Source organism: Sus scrofa, chromosome 13 (assembly GCF_000003025.6).
Source record: "Sus scrofa isolate TJ Tabasco breed Duroc chromosome 13, Sscrofa11.1, whole genome shotgun sequence".
Taxonomy (NCBI): Eukaryota; Metazoa; Chordata; class Mammalia; order Artiodactyla; family Suidae; genus Sus; species Sus scrofa.
Genome location: NC_010455.5, coordinates 19,408,655 through 19,427,150, shown reverse-complemented (window position 1 = coordinate 19,427,150; position 18,496 = coordinate 19,408,655). Strand labels below are relative to the sequence as shown.

General features: G+C 36.2%; 1 protein-coding gene across 50 annotated transcripts in view; it reads left to right on the top strand.

Moving 5' to 3' along the window:
- CLASP2 (cytoplasmic linker associated protein 2) overlaps positions 1-18,496 on the top strand; it is a 205,160-nt gene that overhangs the window by 83,439 nt on the left and 103,225 nt on the right. For 40 of the 50 annotated variants that reach the window (XM_021071582.1, XM_021071594.1, XM_021071588.1 and 37 more), the window contains 4 exons: positions 1,228-1,310; positions 3,818-3,910; positions 12,052-12,197; positions 15,242-15,377. In XM_021071582.1, the coding sequence (XP_020927241.1) occupies positions 1,228-1,310; positions 3,818-3,910; positions 12,052-12,197; positions 15,242-15,377 (458 nt within the window). The remainder of the gene's footprint in view (positions 1-1,227; positions 1,311-3,817; positions 3,911-12,051; positions 12,198-15,241; positions 15,378-18,496) is intronic. The other 10 variants (XM_021071595.1, XM_021071589.1, XM_021071583.1 and 7 more) reach the window with 1 other exon arrangement.

Below are 18,496 nucleotides of genomic sequence, written 5' to 3'. Positions count from 1 at the left end.
ACTTGAAAACCATCTCATGTGTTGGATTTTTACCATGAAGAAAAAAACGTTAAGTAGTTACCAGCCATGGTCTAGTCAGAAGACGGAATCCACAACAGTTATTTTTAGAGAGAATATAATGAAAGTTGTTAAATGGGTATTGATGAATAAAGAATGCAAAAAGAGGAGTTCCCCTTTTGGCTCAGTGGGTTAAGATACTGACTAGTATCCGTGAGGATGCAGGTTCACTCCGTGGCCTCTCTCAGTGGGTTAAGGATCTGGAAGGATCTGGCATTACCATGAGCTGCAGTGTCAGTTGCAGATGTGGCTTGGATCACAATTGCTGTGGCTGTGGCACAGGCTCCAGCTGCAGCTCCACTTCACCCCCTAGCCGCAGTTGAGGCCCTAAAAAGAAAAAAGAAAGAAAAAAAAAGACTAGGACTTCTACTGAAATGATTGTCCTGCCAGGTTGCTAGGGTTTTAGTGTCAAGAACTGGAAGCAGTTAGGAAGGAGCTAGTCGGTCCCTTCTTTCTTCAGCCTCCAGTTTCTCTAGCACAGTTTAACAGGAAACAATTAGAATCAGCATAAAAATGGTTTGCTCAATCCTAGGCCCATGATCACAGAACATAAAAGAATGGATTTGGAACTGAGAAAATGTAATTTAATTAAACGACTGCTGCCTATTAAGTTTACTTTTTTTATCGTGTATGTGCAATAAAATAAAGGAAGATTTGTTTGCCTGTTTAAATTTAGTTTCAAACCTGCATTTATTTCATGTTTGCTTTTCTAACCACTGCAGCACACATGGGCCCTCTGCCTCACTTATTTGCCATCGTATATTGACATTTAGTGTCATTTAAACTGTTAAGCTTTTTTTTTTTTTTTTTTTTTTTTTTTTCCTTAGAGCTGCACCTGAGGCATATGGAGGTCAAATCAGAGCCACAGCTGCTGGCCTACACCACACCAAATCAATGCCAGATCCAAGCCGTGTCTGCAACCTACACCACAGCTCACGGCAACTCTGGATTCTACTACATAGCCTCTTCTAATACTTTTCCAAGAGATAGTCAGTTACTGCTAAGGATCTTGATTTTTCTGAAAAGTTGGAGATTTTTAAAAATGCCTTCTTATAAAATGAATGTCTCAAAATTGTGCTTTTGTTCATATCAAAGAGTTAATATTTTTGATGTTCTTGGTGCCAAAATGCTTAGAAGTAAAATTTCAAAAATAAATTTCCCTTTAATTAGCAGGTGCCTCTAAGGAAGGAGGTGCCGGAGCAGTTGATGAAGATGATTTTATAAAAGCCTTCACAGATGTCCCTTCTATTCAGGTAAGGATACTGGTAAAGTGGGATTCCCCACGAATGTTTCCTGTGTGCTTGTTCATATAATTTTTTGTTTTTGTCCCTTTATTCATACTCTTTTTCCTTAATTGACTACCTAAATAAAATACTTGACTTATTACCAAACTATTACTTGTTAGTACAGTTAGATTTTCAAGTGATTTTTTTAGTGAGGGTGAAATAAAATTGAATCCAAATTCTTGGATCATATTACATTACACTACATCCACTTTTTTTTTTTTTAAGGTCCTTGTGATATAACAGTCTTCCTTTTTTTTCTCCTACCTTTTTGTCCACTTCATCTCTGTCTTCTTGATAGACATATCCTTCTCAACTTGATTGCTGAATATTGGGATTTCTTAAGGATTAGTTCTGAGCCCTTCTTCTCACTCTCCATTTTCGTACTAAACACATCCTTCAAACCCATGGTTTCAGTTCCTGCCATTACAGTAATAACGCACAGGTTTTTATCTCTAAACCAGACCTCTCTTGAATGTGAAAGTAATTTTTTCCACTGATTTTTTATTTGACTTCTTTCAGCCTTCCCTAAACTGGATTCATGATCTTCCCCTTACAAACCTACTCTTCCTGTGTTTTTTAATGTGAAAATCATCACTTAATCAGTTACACAAGTCAGAAACCTAGGAATTATTTTACTGCAACCAATTTCCAACTTGGTGGTATTCAAACTTATTCTACTTATATACTCCCTAAAAGAATGTTTAAAAAAATATGTACCCCCCTCACTAAAGTAAATTGTTGCGTTGACCCTTTCTTTCTTTTCCGGGGAAGGGGGAGCCTTGCATTATATTCCAGAGTAATGCATCGTCATAAGATTAGGAGTGATACAAGGACCTGCCTTTCTTTTAAAATATGGCAGGAGGGCTTTTATGAGGGGAAAGTGGGAGGCAGGAAAGGCTGGGAAGCGTCCAGTAATTCTTCTCAAATAGCATGTTATCTAGTCCCTCTGCTGCTTCTTAAGCTTTGTCTCTGGCAAGTTTTTTGTTTTTTGGGTTTTATTGTTTTGTTTTGTTTTTAGGGCCGCACCTGTGACGTATGGAACTTCCCAGGCTATGGATGGAACTGGAGCTGCAGCTGCCAGCCTATGCCACAGCCACAGCAATGTGGGATCTGAGCCTCGTCTGCAACCTACACCTCAGCTCACAGCAGTGCCAGATCCTTAACCTACTCAGCAGGGCCAGGGACCAAACCAGAGTCCTCATGGATACTAGTTGGGTTTGTTACCACTGAGCCATGATGGGAACTCCCTTTAAGTAAAAGGGGGATTTCATGGCTATTGAAGGTGAAAAATATAAGTAGGGCTGTTCTGATGATAGCATTTGATTATACTACTCAGATAGTGTCTAGGACCCCCTTTCTTTCTCATCTCTCATTTCTGAATTCTTCTTCATTGTCTGCCCTTTGGTCAGCATCATGGCTGCAGCTCTTCAAGCCTCACACCCTCACTGCCCTCTGTCTCTTTTCCAGTTGATCATGTAAAACTTGTGAACTTCACTCTGACTGAACTTATTTGTGTCACACACCCACTTCTGAACCTTGACTGTGACGTAGAGAAATGCTGTGCACTGGAGTTGACTTAGGTCTGGGTCGCTGACTCTTCCCCTGGTTCCCTTTGCATCTTTACTCCTGTACTTGGCCTTGTATCAGTTTCACAGAGCTTTGCACTTGCTGTTCCCTACAGGGAAGGCTTATATCTCTCCATTTTGTCTAATGATGTCTGCCTCATCCTTTAGCTCTCAGTTCAAGCTTGACTTTCCTCACTAGTCCAAACTCCCTATTATGTATATATACTTTCATGGCAGGGTATAAGTCTCTTTGCTGGTATTTTCTTTCTGAAATTTCCTACTTTATATCATTTGATAAATTTCTTTTTCCTTTCCCTGACTAGATTATAAGCTCCGTAAGGCAAAGACCACATCTATTTTTGCTCACCATGGTATCTGTAGTGCCAAGAATATTACATCCCTATTACGTGATTATTTGTTAAGTGAATGAAAGGATAATGGTATTTGACAAATAGATGGCTCCAGAAGGAAAAAAACTTGTAACTCTCCTGGCTACAGTCTAGCATGGGGAAGGGTGGAAGAGGGACTAACTAACTTAAAACATGTCCTTTCATGATATTCTCTATTGGAATGTGAATGCAATGGCTGTGTTATAAACCTGAAATCATTTTGAGAAATCAGGCCAATTTGTATTGATTTGAAGGATGTTAGCATCTTGTTTTTCAATGACAAAGCATTTTAAGAATGTATTTGAGGTTAGTCATGAGTGGAGAAATAGCATATGGGTAACAGGTAAGGAAGATAAATTAGAGCATTTTATTTTATGATGTCCATAATGTATTTCAATTCTCCATTTAAAAATGGTGGTAGAATGGGAAATAACTGTATTACTTGAAAGGTTATTTTGAACATCAGGGCATAATTTTGCTATGGTAAGAAATATTAACATTATAATTTTGCATCTTTAAGATTTATTCTAGTCGAGAACTTGAAGAAACATTAAATAAAATCAGGGAAATTTTGTCAGATGACAAACACGACTGGGATCAACGTGCCAATGCAGTAAGTTTTTTATTTTCTTATTCCTCTCTTCTTTTTTCAAAAAACATGGAAATTCAGTAGTAGTACTATCTGAACTCTACTTTTATGTTTTTGGCCATGCTCACAGCATATGGAAGTTGCTGGGCCAGGGATCGAACCCATGCCACAGCAGCCATCCAAGCCAGAGACAATACCAGATCCATAACCTACTGCACCACACAGGAACTTTCAGCAGTAGTACTGTCTGGTGTTTGCTTACGAAGTAGTCTGATAGGTAACATTTCTTTCTGGAAAACACTTGAGATAATTGGCCTTTTCTGCTCTCCTGATCAGACACAGCCTTTCTCACCCATCTGCTAGTGTGTTCACGTGTCTATTTAATGTACTTCACTGATGCCTCAGGGCCCTGGCGCTCCATAGGACTTCATGGTTGTTCATCAGCACCCATCCTCAGTTCTTACAAGGCTAAGAAAAAAGCAGTTCACTCTGCCTGCGTGCTTAATATTTTCACACTGTTGACATAAATTCACAGGAATATGTCCATTTGGCTTTTTTCTTTCTTTTCTCACATCTCTCGAAATGTGATAAATATTTTCCACCCATGATTTGTAATAAAGTGTGTGTGTGGGGGGTATGATTTCCTCGTGTTAAGAATATTTAGCCTAAATACCTTAAGAAAATATTTGATAAATTTTCAAGTATTTGCATTGACAAAGGATTTTATATTTTAATTTTTGTCAAATTTACATCCGAGTTACCAAATGAGTGTATCAGTACCCCCAAGAAACCAGCAAAGGGGTTCCATCTAAGACTCTCCTCTGCTCTGAGAGCTGCCAATCTCCATTTGATTAAGAAATCAAACATGGCCCTTTGACACATTGACCGTCATGACACTATGAACAAAAGATCATTTTTCAGCTTTTCTTTGATAGAAAGTCTGCATATTTTAAGATCTTAAAATATTTTAACAGAGAGTATGTTACTCCAGATTTGTTAAATGTGATTCACTATTCTTTCTTCAGTTCTGAGATTAGTCTGCTATAGAAAAGCCCCTGTCACTGGTATCCTGTGGAGAAACATGACAAATTAAATGTTGTCAAAATAAAATACAGACTTGGTACTTGATACTTTTTGTTTTACTTTAACAATGCATTTGGAAACACAGATGGGTTTTTAATTTTTTAATTAGAAAAGTGACACAGGCACATTGCAGTAAATGAAACAATGCAGAAGATTGTAAAGAAAAAGTAAGTTTACTCCCTGTTAAGGAAACATGTTTTCATCTTGAGGTATGTCCTTTGCAATGTTTATGTATTCAAACACGTATGACAAGATAAACACAGGTTTTTCCCCCACCCACCTCTTTTGTAAAAACAAATGAGATCATGCTATTATTATTTACTAACGGTATTTTATGTTTTGCAAATCATACCATTCAGTATACTTGGCCTAAATGTCAGGTATATAATAGTTACTCAGATATTTGAATGCAGACTATATATGCAGATATTCCTTAGTTAAAAGATATATTTTATTAACGTGTTTTCCACTTGATGTTCTTGTGTTTTGGCTTTTTTTTTTTAATTGAAGTATATAGTTAATTTACAATGTGTTAGTTTCAGGTATCCAGCAAGTGATTCATTTATACATATACATTCTTTTTCAGATTCTTTTCCGTTATAGGTTATTACAAGATACTGAGTATATTGTATGTCCTTGTTGTTTATTCTGTATATAGTAGTGAGTATGTCTCTTAATCCCAAATTCCTAATTTATCCCTCTCCCTTTCTCCTTTGGTAACCATAAATTTATTCTCTGTATCTGTGGATCTAGTTCTGTTTTGTAAATAAGTTCACTTGTATCATTTTTAAAAATTTCACATGTAAGTGATGTATGATATTTGTCTTTCTCTGACTTCACCTAGTATGATCTAGATTCATCCACATTGCTGCAGGTGACGTTATTTTATTCTTTTTGTGGCTGAGTACTTTCCCATTGTATATATGTACCACATCTTCTTTATCCATTCCTCTGTCAATGGACACTTAGGTTGTTTCCCCGTTTTGGCTATAGTAAACAGTGCTGTGAATATTGATGTGCATGTGTCTTTTCAAATTAGAGTCTTTATCTTTTCCAGAATATGCCCAGGAGTGGGATTGCTGGATCATGTGGCAGTTCTATTTTTAGTTTTTTGAGGAACCTCCTACTATTCTTCATAGGAGGGTTCCCTTTTCTCCACACCCTCTCTAGCATTTATTATTTGTAAACTTTTTTTATTTTTTGTTTTTCAGAGCTGTAGTTGGAACATAGGGAAATTCCTGAGCTAGGGGTCACATCTGAGCTGCAGCTGCCTGCATACACCACAGCTCACAGCAACGCCAGATCCTTAACCCATTGAATGAGGCCAAGCATCAAACACACATCCTCATGGATACTACTCGGGTTTGTAACCTGCTGAGCCACAACAGGAATGCCCTTATAGCCTTTTTGATGATGGCCATTCTAACCAGTGTAAGGTGGTACCTCATTGTAGTTTCCATTTACATTTCTCTAATAATACCAGTGTTGAGCATCTTTTCATGTGTGTTTGGTTATCTGTATGTCTTCTTTGGAGAAATGTCTGTTTAGGTCTTCTGCCTATTTTTTGATTGGGGTTTGTTTTAACTATATCAAGCTCTTTTATATTTTGTAAATGAAGCCCATATTGGTTGCATTGTTTGCAAATATTTTCTCCCATTCCATAGGTTGTCTTTTTGTTTGTTTATGGTTTCTTCTGCATTATAAAAGTTTATAAAGTTCGATTAGGTCTCATTTGTTTATTTTTGCTTGTTTCTTTTGCCTTGGGAGACTGACTTGAGAAAGTATTGCTACAATTTATGTCTGAGAATGTTTTGCCTATGTTCTTTTCTAGGAGTTGTATTGTTTCATGTCTTATATTTAGGCCTTTAAACCATTTTGAGTTTATTTTTGTCTATGACATGAGGGAGTGTTCTAACTTCATTGATTTACAATATGGCTGTTTAGCTTTCCCAGCATTACTTGATGAAGAGTATTTTCTTCATTTTCTTGCCTCCTTTGTCAGTGTTTAATTGACCATAGGTATGTGGGTTTATTTCTGGGCTCTGTTTTGTTACATTCATCCAATGTCTGTTTTCGTGCCAGTACCATGTTTTTGATTACTGTAGCTTTGCAGTATTGTCTGAAGTCTGGAAGGGTTATGCCTCCAGCTTTTTCCTCAGGATTGCTTTGGCAATTCTGGGTTTTTTGTGGTTCCATATAAATTTTAGGATTACTTGTTCTCATTCTATGGAAAATGTCCTGAGTACTTCGATAGGGATTGCATTAATTCTGTATATGGCTTTGGGTAGTATGATCATTTAAACAGTATTAATTCTTACTGAGCTGGGATAGCTTTCCATTTCTTTGAATCATCTTCAGTTTTCTTTATCAGTGTTTTATAGCTCTCAGCCTATGATTCTTTCACCTTGTTATTAAGGTTTATTCATAGGGATTTTTTTATGTGATTTTAAAAGTGATTTTTTTTTTTTTACTTTTTCTTTCTAATATTTCATTGTTAGTGTAAAGAAATGCAGCAGATTTCCCATTAATCTTGTATCCTGCTACTTTGCTGAATTCATTTATCAGTTCTAATAGGTTGTTTTTGTTATCATTTGGTTTTATTTTTGTTTGTTTTGTTTTTGTTTTTTCCCAGCAGCCGTGGCATGCAGAAGTTTCTGGGCCAGGAGTCAAACCTACACCACACCTGCAACCCTAGCCACAGCAGTGGCAACATGGGATCCTTAACCCACTATGCCACCAGGGAACTCTTACCAGTTCTAACAGTTTTTGTATAGATTCTTTAGAGTTTTCTGTATGGAATAACATGTCATCTGTATATAGTGACACTTACCTCTCTCCTTCCAGTTTGGATACCTTTTATTCCTTTTTCCTGACTGGTTGCTGTGGCTAGGACATCCAGTACTATGTTGATTAGAACTGGTGAGAGTATGTATCCTATGTGTTCCAAAATTTAGCAGAAAGACTTTTAGCTTTTCACCATTGAATATTATGTTGGCTGTGGGTTTGTCATAAATAGCTTTTATTATGTTGAAATATGTTCCCTCTGTGCCCACTTTGGTGAGAGTTTTTGTCATGAACAGATGTGGAATTTTATCAAATACTTTTTCTACATCTTTTGAGATGATAGTGTGTTGTCTTTTTTTTAATGTGGTGTATCACACTGATTGATTCGTGTATGTTGAACCGCCCTTGTAACTTGGGGCTGAAACCACTTTGATCATGGTATGTGATCCTTTGTATGTATTGTTGGATTTGGTTTGCTAATTTTTTTTTTTTTCTGGTCTTTTTAGGACTGCAAACCATGGCATATGTAGGTTACAAGGTTAGGGGTCAAATCAGAGCTGTAGCTGCCAGCCTACCCTGCAGATGCAGCAACTTGAGATCCCAGCTGGGTCTGCAACCTACACCATAGCTCATAGCAATGCCTGATCCTTAACCCACTGAGCAAGGCCAGGGATCGAACTGGCATCTTCATGGATACTAGTCAGATTTGTTTCCACTGAGCCATGACAGGAACTCCCTGCTAATATTTTGTTTCTCACTGTATTCATCAAAGATAGTGACCTATAAATTTCTTTTTTAGTGGTGTCTTTGTATGGTTTTGTTATCAGGGCGATAGTGGCTTCATAGAGACTTTGGGAGTGTTCCTTCTCTTCATTCTTTTGGAAGAGTTTGATAAGGATCAGTATAAGTTCTTTGATTGTTTGGTAAAATTCCTCAGTGAAGCCATCCAGTCCTAGATTTTTGTTTGTAGGGAGTTTTTTTAAATTATAGATTCTATTTCCCTTCTATTGATCAATCTGTTCAAATTATCGATTTCTTCTTAATTCAATTTTGGTGGGGTGTATGTTTCTAGAAATGTAGATGTACTTGTTTTTACATGTTTTACTATTTTAGCAGAATTTCAATAAACATCCTTGCACAAATTTATAAAACAAATTTTTAATATTGTAGGTTAAATTTTTAGAAGTGAGGTTAATGGGTAAAGAATAGATACAATTTAATTTTAGTAGATGTCATCAAAATATCTTGAACAAAGATGTTAGTTCATGATCTTACAGATCTTACAGTAAAAGCATCTGTGTTCTTTTGGTCTTCTTAATTTTTGTAGTCTAATGAGGAAAATGATGTCTTTGTTGTAATTTGCATTTTCTTATCACTAGTAAGTTTGAAAACATTTTCTTATATTTGTTTTTCCTGATATTTAGTTATTTGTCTTTTTCTTACTTTATTGTCATCACTTGTGTATTACACTTATATGTTGCAGACAATTTTCTCCTAACATATTGTCATTTTAATTTTTTTGGTTAATCTTTTTAAGTGCCTTATTTCCCCTTCATTTATAATCCCATCCTTATATACTCTAAGATTATATAGTTATTCTTTCAAATGTTTTTCTAATATCCGTGGTATTTTATTTTTATGCTTCTCCATCTTTAATCCATCTTTTTTAACTTTAATTAAGAAAACCTAATAAAATGGGAAAAAGACTGTCTTTTCAGCAGTGTTGCTGAGAAAACTGGACAGCTGCATGAAAATCAGTGAAACTGGAACACGCTCTCACACCATGCACAAAAATAAACTCAAACTAACTTAAAGACTTAAATGTAAGACAAGATACCATCAAACTCCTAGAAGAGAACATAGGCAAAAGAGTCTCTGACAACAACTGTACAAATGTTTTCTCAGGTCACTCTCCCAAGGCAACAGAAATAAAAGCAAAAATAAACCAATGGGACCTAATCAAACTGACAAGCACAACAAAGGAAAACCATAAAAAAAACCCAAAAGGACAATTTACAGAATGGGAGAAAATAGTTTCAAACGATTCACCTGACAAGGGCTTAATCTCTAAAATATACAAACAGTTATACAACTCAATAGCAAAAAAGCCAACAACCCAATGGAAAAATGGGCTAAAGACCTGAATAGACACTTCTCCAAAGAAGATATACAGATGGCCAACAAGCATATAAAAATGCTCAACATCGCTGATGATTAGAGAAATGCAAATCAAAACTACTATGAGGCACCACCTCACACCAGTCAGAATGGCTGTCATTAATAAGTCCACAAATAACAAACGCTGGAGAGGGTGTGGAGAAAAGGGAACCCTCCCGCACTGTTGGTGGGAATGTAAATGGTACAACCACTGTGGAGAACAGCATGGAGGTACCTCACAGAACTAAATATAGAACTACTATATGACTCAGCAATCCTACTCTTAGTCGTATATCCTGACAAAACTTTTTTTTTTTTGCTATTTCTTGGGCCGCTCCCGCGGCAAATGGAGGTTCCCAGGCTAGGGGTCGAATCTGAACTGTAGCTACCGGCCTACGCCAGGGCCACAGCAACATGGGATCCGAGCCGAGTCTGCAACCTACACCACAGCTCACAGCAACGCTGGATCGTTAACCCACTGAGCAAGGCCAGGGATTGAACCCGCAACCTCATGGTTCCTAGTCGGATTCGTTAACCACTGTGCCATGGTGGGAACTCCCTGACAAAAACTTTCTTGAAAAAGACACAAGCATCTGTATGTTCATTGCAGCACTACTCACAACAACCAAGACATGGAAACATTGTAAATGTCCATTGACAGATGAATGGACTAAGAAGATGTGGTATTTATATATACACAATGGGATACTACTCAGCCATAAAAAAGAAAAAAATAGTGCCATTTGCAGCAACATGGATGGAACTAGAGTCTCTCATACTAAGTGAAGAAAGAGAAAGGAAAAATACTACATGATATCACTTATATCTGGAATCTAATGTATGACACAAATGAACATTTCCACAGAAAAACTTATGGACTTGGAGAACAGACTTGTGGTTGCCAAGGGGGAGGGAGTGGGATGGACTGGGAATCTGGGGTTAAGAGATGCCAACTGTTGCCTTTGGAGTGGATAAGTAGTGAGATCCTGCTGTGTAGCACTGGGAATTATATCTAGTCACTTATAATGGAACATGATAGAGGATAATGTGAGAAAAAGAATGTATATATGTATTTGACTGGGTCACTTTGCTGTACAGTAGAAAATTGACAGAACACTGTGAACCAGCTATAATGGAAAAAATAAAAATCATTTTTTAAAAAAACCCTCAGAATTGAATGTGAAAGTATACATAATAGGGGTATAATAGACAAAATTCTAGCTCCTGAATATATGTGAGCATAAATGTGCCCCTGTGGGTAGCTCTGTTGATTAAGGTATTAGGTATGTGTGATGTTTAGATGGAAAACATTTGGCAAGCCTGTGCTTAAAGGTTTAGGAATATTTGTTTCACAAAGTGAGTGTGATAATGGGTTCAAATATTGGAGTTGGTGATTACTTAATGGTTAGTCCCTTTGATTTTATACTTTTGCTTATGGATGAGTATAGTTTCCAAATTTGATTCTTTTGAAAATAGGCTCCTTAGTAGATAGACAATGATTGCACAACATTTTGAATGTACTTACTGCTAGTGAATTGTAAACTTTAAGATGATTAAATTGGTAGATTTTATTTTAATATGTATTTTGTCACAATTAAATTACCTTAAAAATTTTAAATTTACTTACCTACTCAAACATTACATATTATGCATATAGCTGAATGTATAATGTTCTTTTCCAGAAAGCCTTTTTTGTTTGCATGTTTATTTATAAGATACATTTAATCACGTTAAAATGTCTGAATATTCCTGTTGTGGCTTGTGGATTAAGAATCTGACTAGTATCCATGAGGACGCCAAGTCTGATCCCTGGCCTCACTCAGTGGGTTAAGGATCCAGAGCTGTGGTGCAGGTCACAGATGCAGCTTGGATCCTACATTGCTGTGCCTGTGGTGTAGGCCAGAAGCTGCAGCTCCAATTCAACCCCTAGCCTTTGAACTTCCCTATGTGCGGGTGTGGCCCTAAAAAGCAAAAAAAAAAAACAAAAAACAAAAAAAAACGGAATGTAGATATATAAATCTGATGAAATTTTGTTGTTGTTGTTCAAATAATGAAGTTTAGGTATTTTGTTGGTTTTTTTTTTTTTTTTTTTTTTGCGCTGCCACTTTTTCATTCAATAATGAAAATTCTCTTTATTTCAGCTTAAGAAAATTCGATCGTTGCTTGTTGCTGGAGCTGCACAGTATGATTGCTTTTTCCAACATTTACGCTTGTTGGATGGAGCACTTAAACTTTCAGCTAAGGATCTTAGATCCCAGGTGGTTAGAGAAGCTTGCATTACTGTAGCGTAAGTATATTCTTTTTTTGATATGTATTTTTTATGAATAGATTTTGTACTCATTGATTCAGTGCTTCTTAAATAAAGCAGTTGCAGGATAACCCCAAAAAAGCATATGAATGATCCAAAAATTACATATTTAAGGATTAAATTTGTGTGGCTTGAAGAAATCTTTCTTACTAGCACTTTATACCAACCTTAAAATGGGTTTACGTAGGAAAAGTCCCCCGGTAGATTTTTGGTTGCTAACTCTATAGGAAAATGAATGAGTCTGAGAACTGGCTATATGTATTTTTCTCTTTACTAAATTGGATATTAAGCTTTTTATTTCTGATACTTTAGCAATTATCCTGAAATTGTAACATGCATCATTAACTTATCAAATTCTAAACCCATTCCTTACATTTATATGTTTCCAAAATTTAGGGATGATGGAACACTTAAACTCCTTTTACAACTGCTCCCAACCAGAATGCTTTGTTATATACATTGCTATATAAGCATTCCTTTGAGGAGAGAGAATACAAAGATATCTATTATTAATTCTAATCTGGATTGTGTTAGATTCCTAGTCAGAACAGTAAACAAACAAAAACCCCCAGGAAATAAAAACTATGAGGATTGCAAGAAAATGAACAAAACTGTCGTTATTAACAGATGATATACTTATTTGCGCAGAAAACTTTGAGAATAGATAGATAATAATTGAGGTTATATAACAAGGTTGCTAGATAAAAGTCAGTATAATAATAAGAATATTTAATAAGTATACAGCAAGATTGCTAGATAAAAAATATAATAATAATTGAATATCAAGAGTAATAGCAAAACAAAACAAAAATCCACAAAATGCAACCTTGAAATATATTCCGTGGTGAGGAATTGGCTTCTTGATGCAGTAAGTGGTACAGGATTAGCCCTCTTCCAGAAAACTGGCAAAAATATGTCAGACAATTATGGACAGCAGACAGAGCAGGACTGTAATTCTTGAAACAAATCAGTTGAACAGTATGATCAGCACAGTTTTGACCTGGATGCATTGTCTGGACTGTGGAAAGGAAGGGAGAACCCAAGCAGAGCAAGGCAGCTTCACTGAGTTGAAGAATAAACATAGATTGGAGTTTCTGAAAGTTGAGGTGCTAAATTTGCAGTGCACAATCCTGGAGAGAATAGAGATACATGGACAAAGAGTTATAGAAATCTTTATAGGGGATCCCGTGACTCTAGTTGAATACTGATCTGTGCACGTAAAGGTCCAGCTTCCTGAGGACCAGAAAGAACTACTGTTGGAAGCTATACGATAAACAGCTTGTGGACCACTCAGGGCATTCAGTAGAGACCCCAGAAAGGCTGGTGTATAGGAATCACACTGCTCAGGCCACTCACAACCCCATCCGTCCCAGGAAGCGTATAAAAATCAAGCTGGAGTTCCTGTGTGCTCAGCAGCTTAGGAATCCAGCATTGTCACTGCAGAGGCTTGGGTCACTGCTGTACCATGGGTTCAATCCCTGTCCCAGAAGCTTCCACATGTTGTGGGTGTGGCAAAAAAAAAAAAAAAAGATCAAGCTGATTCCCAGGTATATTACCTGCCACCAAATAGAACTCCCACCTTTTTTTTTTTTTGTCTTTTCTAGGGCTGCTCCCGCGGCATATGGAGGTTCCCAGGCTAGGGGTCAAATCGGAGCTATAGCCACTGGCCTACACCAGAGCCACAGCAACTCGGGATCCGAACCACGTCGGCGACCTACACCACAGCTCACGGCAATGCCAGATCCTTAACCCACTGAGCAAGGCCAGGGATCGAACCCGCAACCTCATGGTTCCTAGTCGGATTCGTTAACCACTGCGCCACGATAGGAACTCCAGAAGTCCCACTTTTTAAAGGAAGACAGCAACACCCAGGCACAGGTGGCAACGCTTTGCTTCTGATTTGAGTTTCACATTGCAAAACTGAAGGTTAACTAAACACCAATAAGTAGGTCTGAGTCTGAGTGCCACTTTGAATCAGAAACCTGAATTTTTGGAGGTAACTGTACCCCAGCCTTATATTTTAAATAAGACAGAAGTATAGAGAGATTAAGTAACTACAAGCTTTGTCAGAACTCTGATTACAGCGTGTTTCCTAAATGTTTTAACCAAAATCATGTTGAATTATTTAGACCGGATTAGTTGTGTAACTGCAGATTTGGAAAGAGAAGCAGATGTCTTTAGAATCACTCAACGAACCTGTGTATGGTGCAGTTGTATTTTCAGTCAGGAATTCTGAAATCCTACCCCAGGAAGTCAGGGGAGAGTATTTGTGAATAAAATAATGGTGGTAACATTAATAGAAATAGAGAATGTGTCTTGAAGAGTACTGATTTGGGTAAGATTTTTCTTGTTTGTAAAATATTGTTAGACCTAAGATTTATATTAGGGCATCATGGAGTTTCCATCATCGTGCAGCAGAAACGAATCTGACTAGGAACCATGAGGTTGTGGGTTCGATCCCTGGCCTCATTCAGTGGGTTAAGGATCTGGCGTTGCCGTGAGCTGTGGTATAGTTCACAGATGCTGCTTAGATCTGGCATTGCTATGGCTGTGGTGTATAGGCTGACAGCTATGGCAGCTATACCTCTGTTTCTTAGCCTGGGAACCTCCATATGCTGAGGGTGCAGCCCTAAAAAGCAAAAAAATAAAAGATTTATATTAGGGCATCAGAATGGAAATATCTGATGAATAAAGACTAAACGTCAGGACAATCACAGTGGAACGTCTTATATGACATATTAATGGTTAACTTCTGAGATCAGATGGCTTCTCCAAGTGCCACTGTAAAGAGAGGGTAAAATGCCAAATTTCAACTTTACACTAGACAGTTAAAAGAACCAGAAAAAGAAGGAGATACATAATATCTTCACTTCCCTTTCTCTTTTGTTTATCTCCCATTAGAACTAGTTAAAATAAAAATTTTAAGTTAATTCATTAAAAGAATATTTTAAAATTATTTGGTCCTATCTATATTTAATGTTACACTCTTTTTTTAAAAAAATATTTTTCGTCTTCCTTTGTAGCCATCTTTCAACAGTTTTGGGAAACAAGTTTGATCATGGCGCTGAAGCCATTGTACCTACACTTTTTAATCTCGTCCCCAATAGTGCAAAAGTCATGGCAACTTCTGGATGTGCAGCAATCAGATTCATAATTCGGGTAGGTTCTTTTCTTTCCTTCTCTTTCCTTTTTTCTGTCTTCCCTCCTCTCTCTGTGTGTCTTTCTGTCTCTCTGGTCTCTCTTGCAATGTACATAAATAAATCATTGGTATTTTTAAAACCCTGAGGGAAAATTACTTTTGAATTATTATTATTATTATTATCATTATTATTATTATTATTTTGCTTTTTAGGGCTGTATATGTGGCTTATGGAAGTTTCCAGACAAGGGGTTAAAAAAGAGCTGCAGCTGCTTGCCATAGCCACAGCCACAGCAACACAGGATCCGAGCCATGTCTGTGACCTACACCACAGCTTGCAGCAATGCTGGATACTTAACCCACTGACTGAGGCCAGGGATTGAACTCTCATCTTCATGGATACTAGTCGGATTCGTTACGGCTGAGCCACAACAGGAATGCCTGAGTTATTTTTCTGATAATAAAAGCAATACACAGTTATTATAGAACATTTAAATAATACAGAGGATTACAAAGTAAACATCCTTGCATACAAAATATAGCACAACATACACATTACAGGTAGTAATAGGCAAATGTAAAACAGTAAACATGTTTTAGGCAGTGATAAAAGATGAAAGTTTTTAATATTTCTCATCATCCACATCTTGAAATTGCCCAAAACAACAGTTAAAAAAATAAATCTCTTCCCTTGAATTCTCCTCTTCTACATCTTTTCACTCTAGCCACTCAGTATATACTTTTGAAAATTTCTATTCTGTGCCCATGCAAACTATATCTACTACAAAATGTAAATGTGGTATTATATGTTACACATATGTAAAAATGGTTTTTTAAACTTTTTAAATATCATATGCTTGGGCAGCTTTCCTTGTCCATACATATAATTCTTTTTAATGTCTAAATTAATTCTCTCTTAAAGGACATAACATTAAGTTATCCTCACATTTCTTCTCCATAAAGTTTGTGAAGTTCTTTTTCTCCATTCTCTACCAAGATTGTATATTATTAGTCTTAGAGAAGTTTCAGTAATTTAACAAATGAAATACTATTTCATATTCTGCTTTGCATTTCTCAGATTACTAGAGTGGTTAAGTTTTTTTTTCCTTTAATAATTTTTCTATGGATGGCCAATTTATAATCTGTGTGTTTTTTCCTCACTGATTTCCAAGGCCTTTTTTATATATAATAAGTATAATCAGTCCTCCTTATCCATGGGTTCTGCATCCATGGATTAAACCAACCTCTAATGGCAAGTGCTGGCAGGAAAAAATTTTCCAAAAATTTCCAAAAAGCAAAACTTGAGTATGCCTCCTGCTGGCATCTATTTACATAACAATTTATGTTGTAATTACAACTATTTATCTATACATTGACATTATATGAACAGTAATAAGTAATCTAGAGATGACTTAAAGTGTACAGGAGGATGTGGGCTGGTTGCATGCAAATACTCTACCATGTTATATAGGGAGTTGAGCATCTATGGATTTTGGTATCCTTATAGGGTCTTAGAACCAACCCACATGGACACTGAGGGATGACTTTATATTAATTCCGTTTTATATATGTTGCAAATATTTTCTACCAGTTTGTCAATTCTTCAAATATTGTTTAAGCTATCATTTGTTATAATAGAGAACTTTAAAATTGTTTTGCATTGAGGTAACACTCCTTGTAAGTTTTATTATAGTTAAAACAACCTTCTCCATTTCACAATAATAAAATATTCAGATCTTTTAAACCTTTATAATTTTGTTTCTTAGATTTAGATCTTACTTTTATTTCTTTGTGAAAAAGGGGTATCTAACTTCATTTTCCCCCCAAATACAAAAAATACCAGTTGACCCAGTGGCATGTAGTGAATAGTTCAGTCTTTTCTTAAAATACCTCCGTTTTCATGTAGTGAATTTCCATAAATATATGGGTCTGTTTCTTAAATGTCTTTTCAGTTTCTTGATCAGTTGGTCCACTCCTATTAAATGAAGTTTCTTTCTAATACTGCTGTATCAGAAGGTTTTTTCCAGCAGTGAAATCCAGTGCCTATGAAGAAATCCTAGTGGGGTTTGTTACCACTGAACCTTGATGGGAACTCCAGATTTATTAATAATTTATAATTTCCATTTCAACTTTCTCTTTGAATTACTTAAGGGTATTTTTTGCATTTTCAGATGGCTCTTTTGTTCTCATCATTTTGTAATTTTGTGACATTCTGATTATAGAATTTGATTGTACAATTTATTTTTCAGTGAATAACCTGAAGTTTGTTAATATCCTACTACATTATAAGTCTATGTAGGTAATCTTTTAGTAGTTGCAAAATATGGAATTTGTTTATAGAGTACTAATTTATTCACCACTAAATCTATCTTGGTATTTATATTATTCAAATTCTTTAAGGTTGTTTTGTTTTGTTTTGTTTTGCCACACCTGCAGCATGTGGAAGTTCCCAGCCAGGGACTGAATCTGAGCCACAGCTGTGGTAACATTGGATCCTTAGCCCTTGTGCCACAGTGGGAACTCCTATGGTCTCCTTTTCTTTTTTTAGAAGCTTCTTTATTTGGCAGATTCTGATTTTTATTTTCAACAACTTTGTTTTCCTAACAATTCTTGTTTTATGTATAAATACTTTATGTATGGTAAAAGCTTTTGACGCCTACCATCTTAAAAGAAGTATTTTTTTCTTTCCTGTCTTTTCTGTTTTCTGTTCTTTGTGCCTTCTCACCTGTTTCATTATTTTCTTAGCAGTTCCTTATTCTTTGTTGGTATTAAGAATAAAACCTATGTTTCACTCCCCCCACCTTTTAAAGAGTGTATATTTTATCTTACTCACATCTTTTTTCCACTTAACCACTAAATTGAGCAATGACATTTTCATTTTCAGCAATTGAAGTTAACTGGATTTTTATGCTTTCACTCCTATCCAGTGTTTATTAGTAAACTTTTACCTGCATTTTAAGTTTTTGTTTGGTTTTAATATATTCTCAATTTTCATGTGTATTTATCTTTGCATATTTTGAAATGGCTTTTCTTTGCTCTTATATAAAAACTAAGATAACTGGACTTTAGGTTCACATTTCTTTTCCCTCAGAGTTGCTTCCTTTTCACTCAGAATTGTTTTCTTAACTTTTTCTCACTT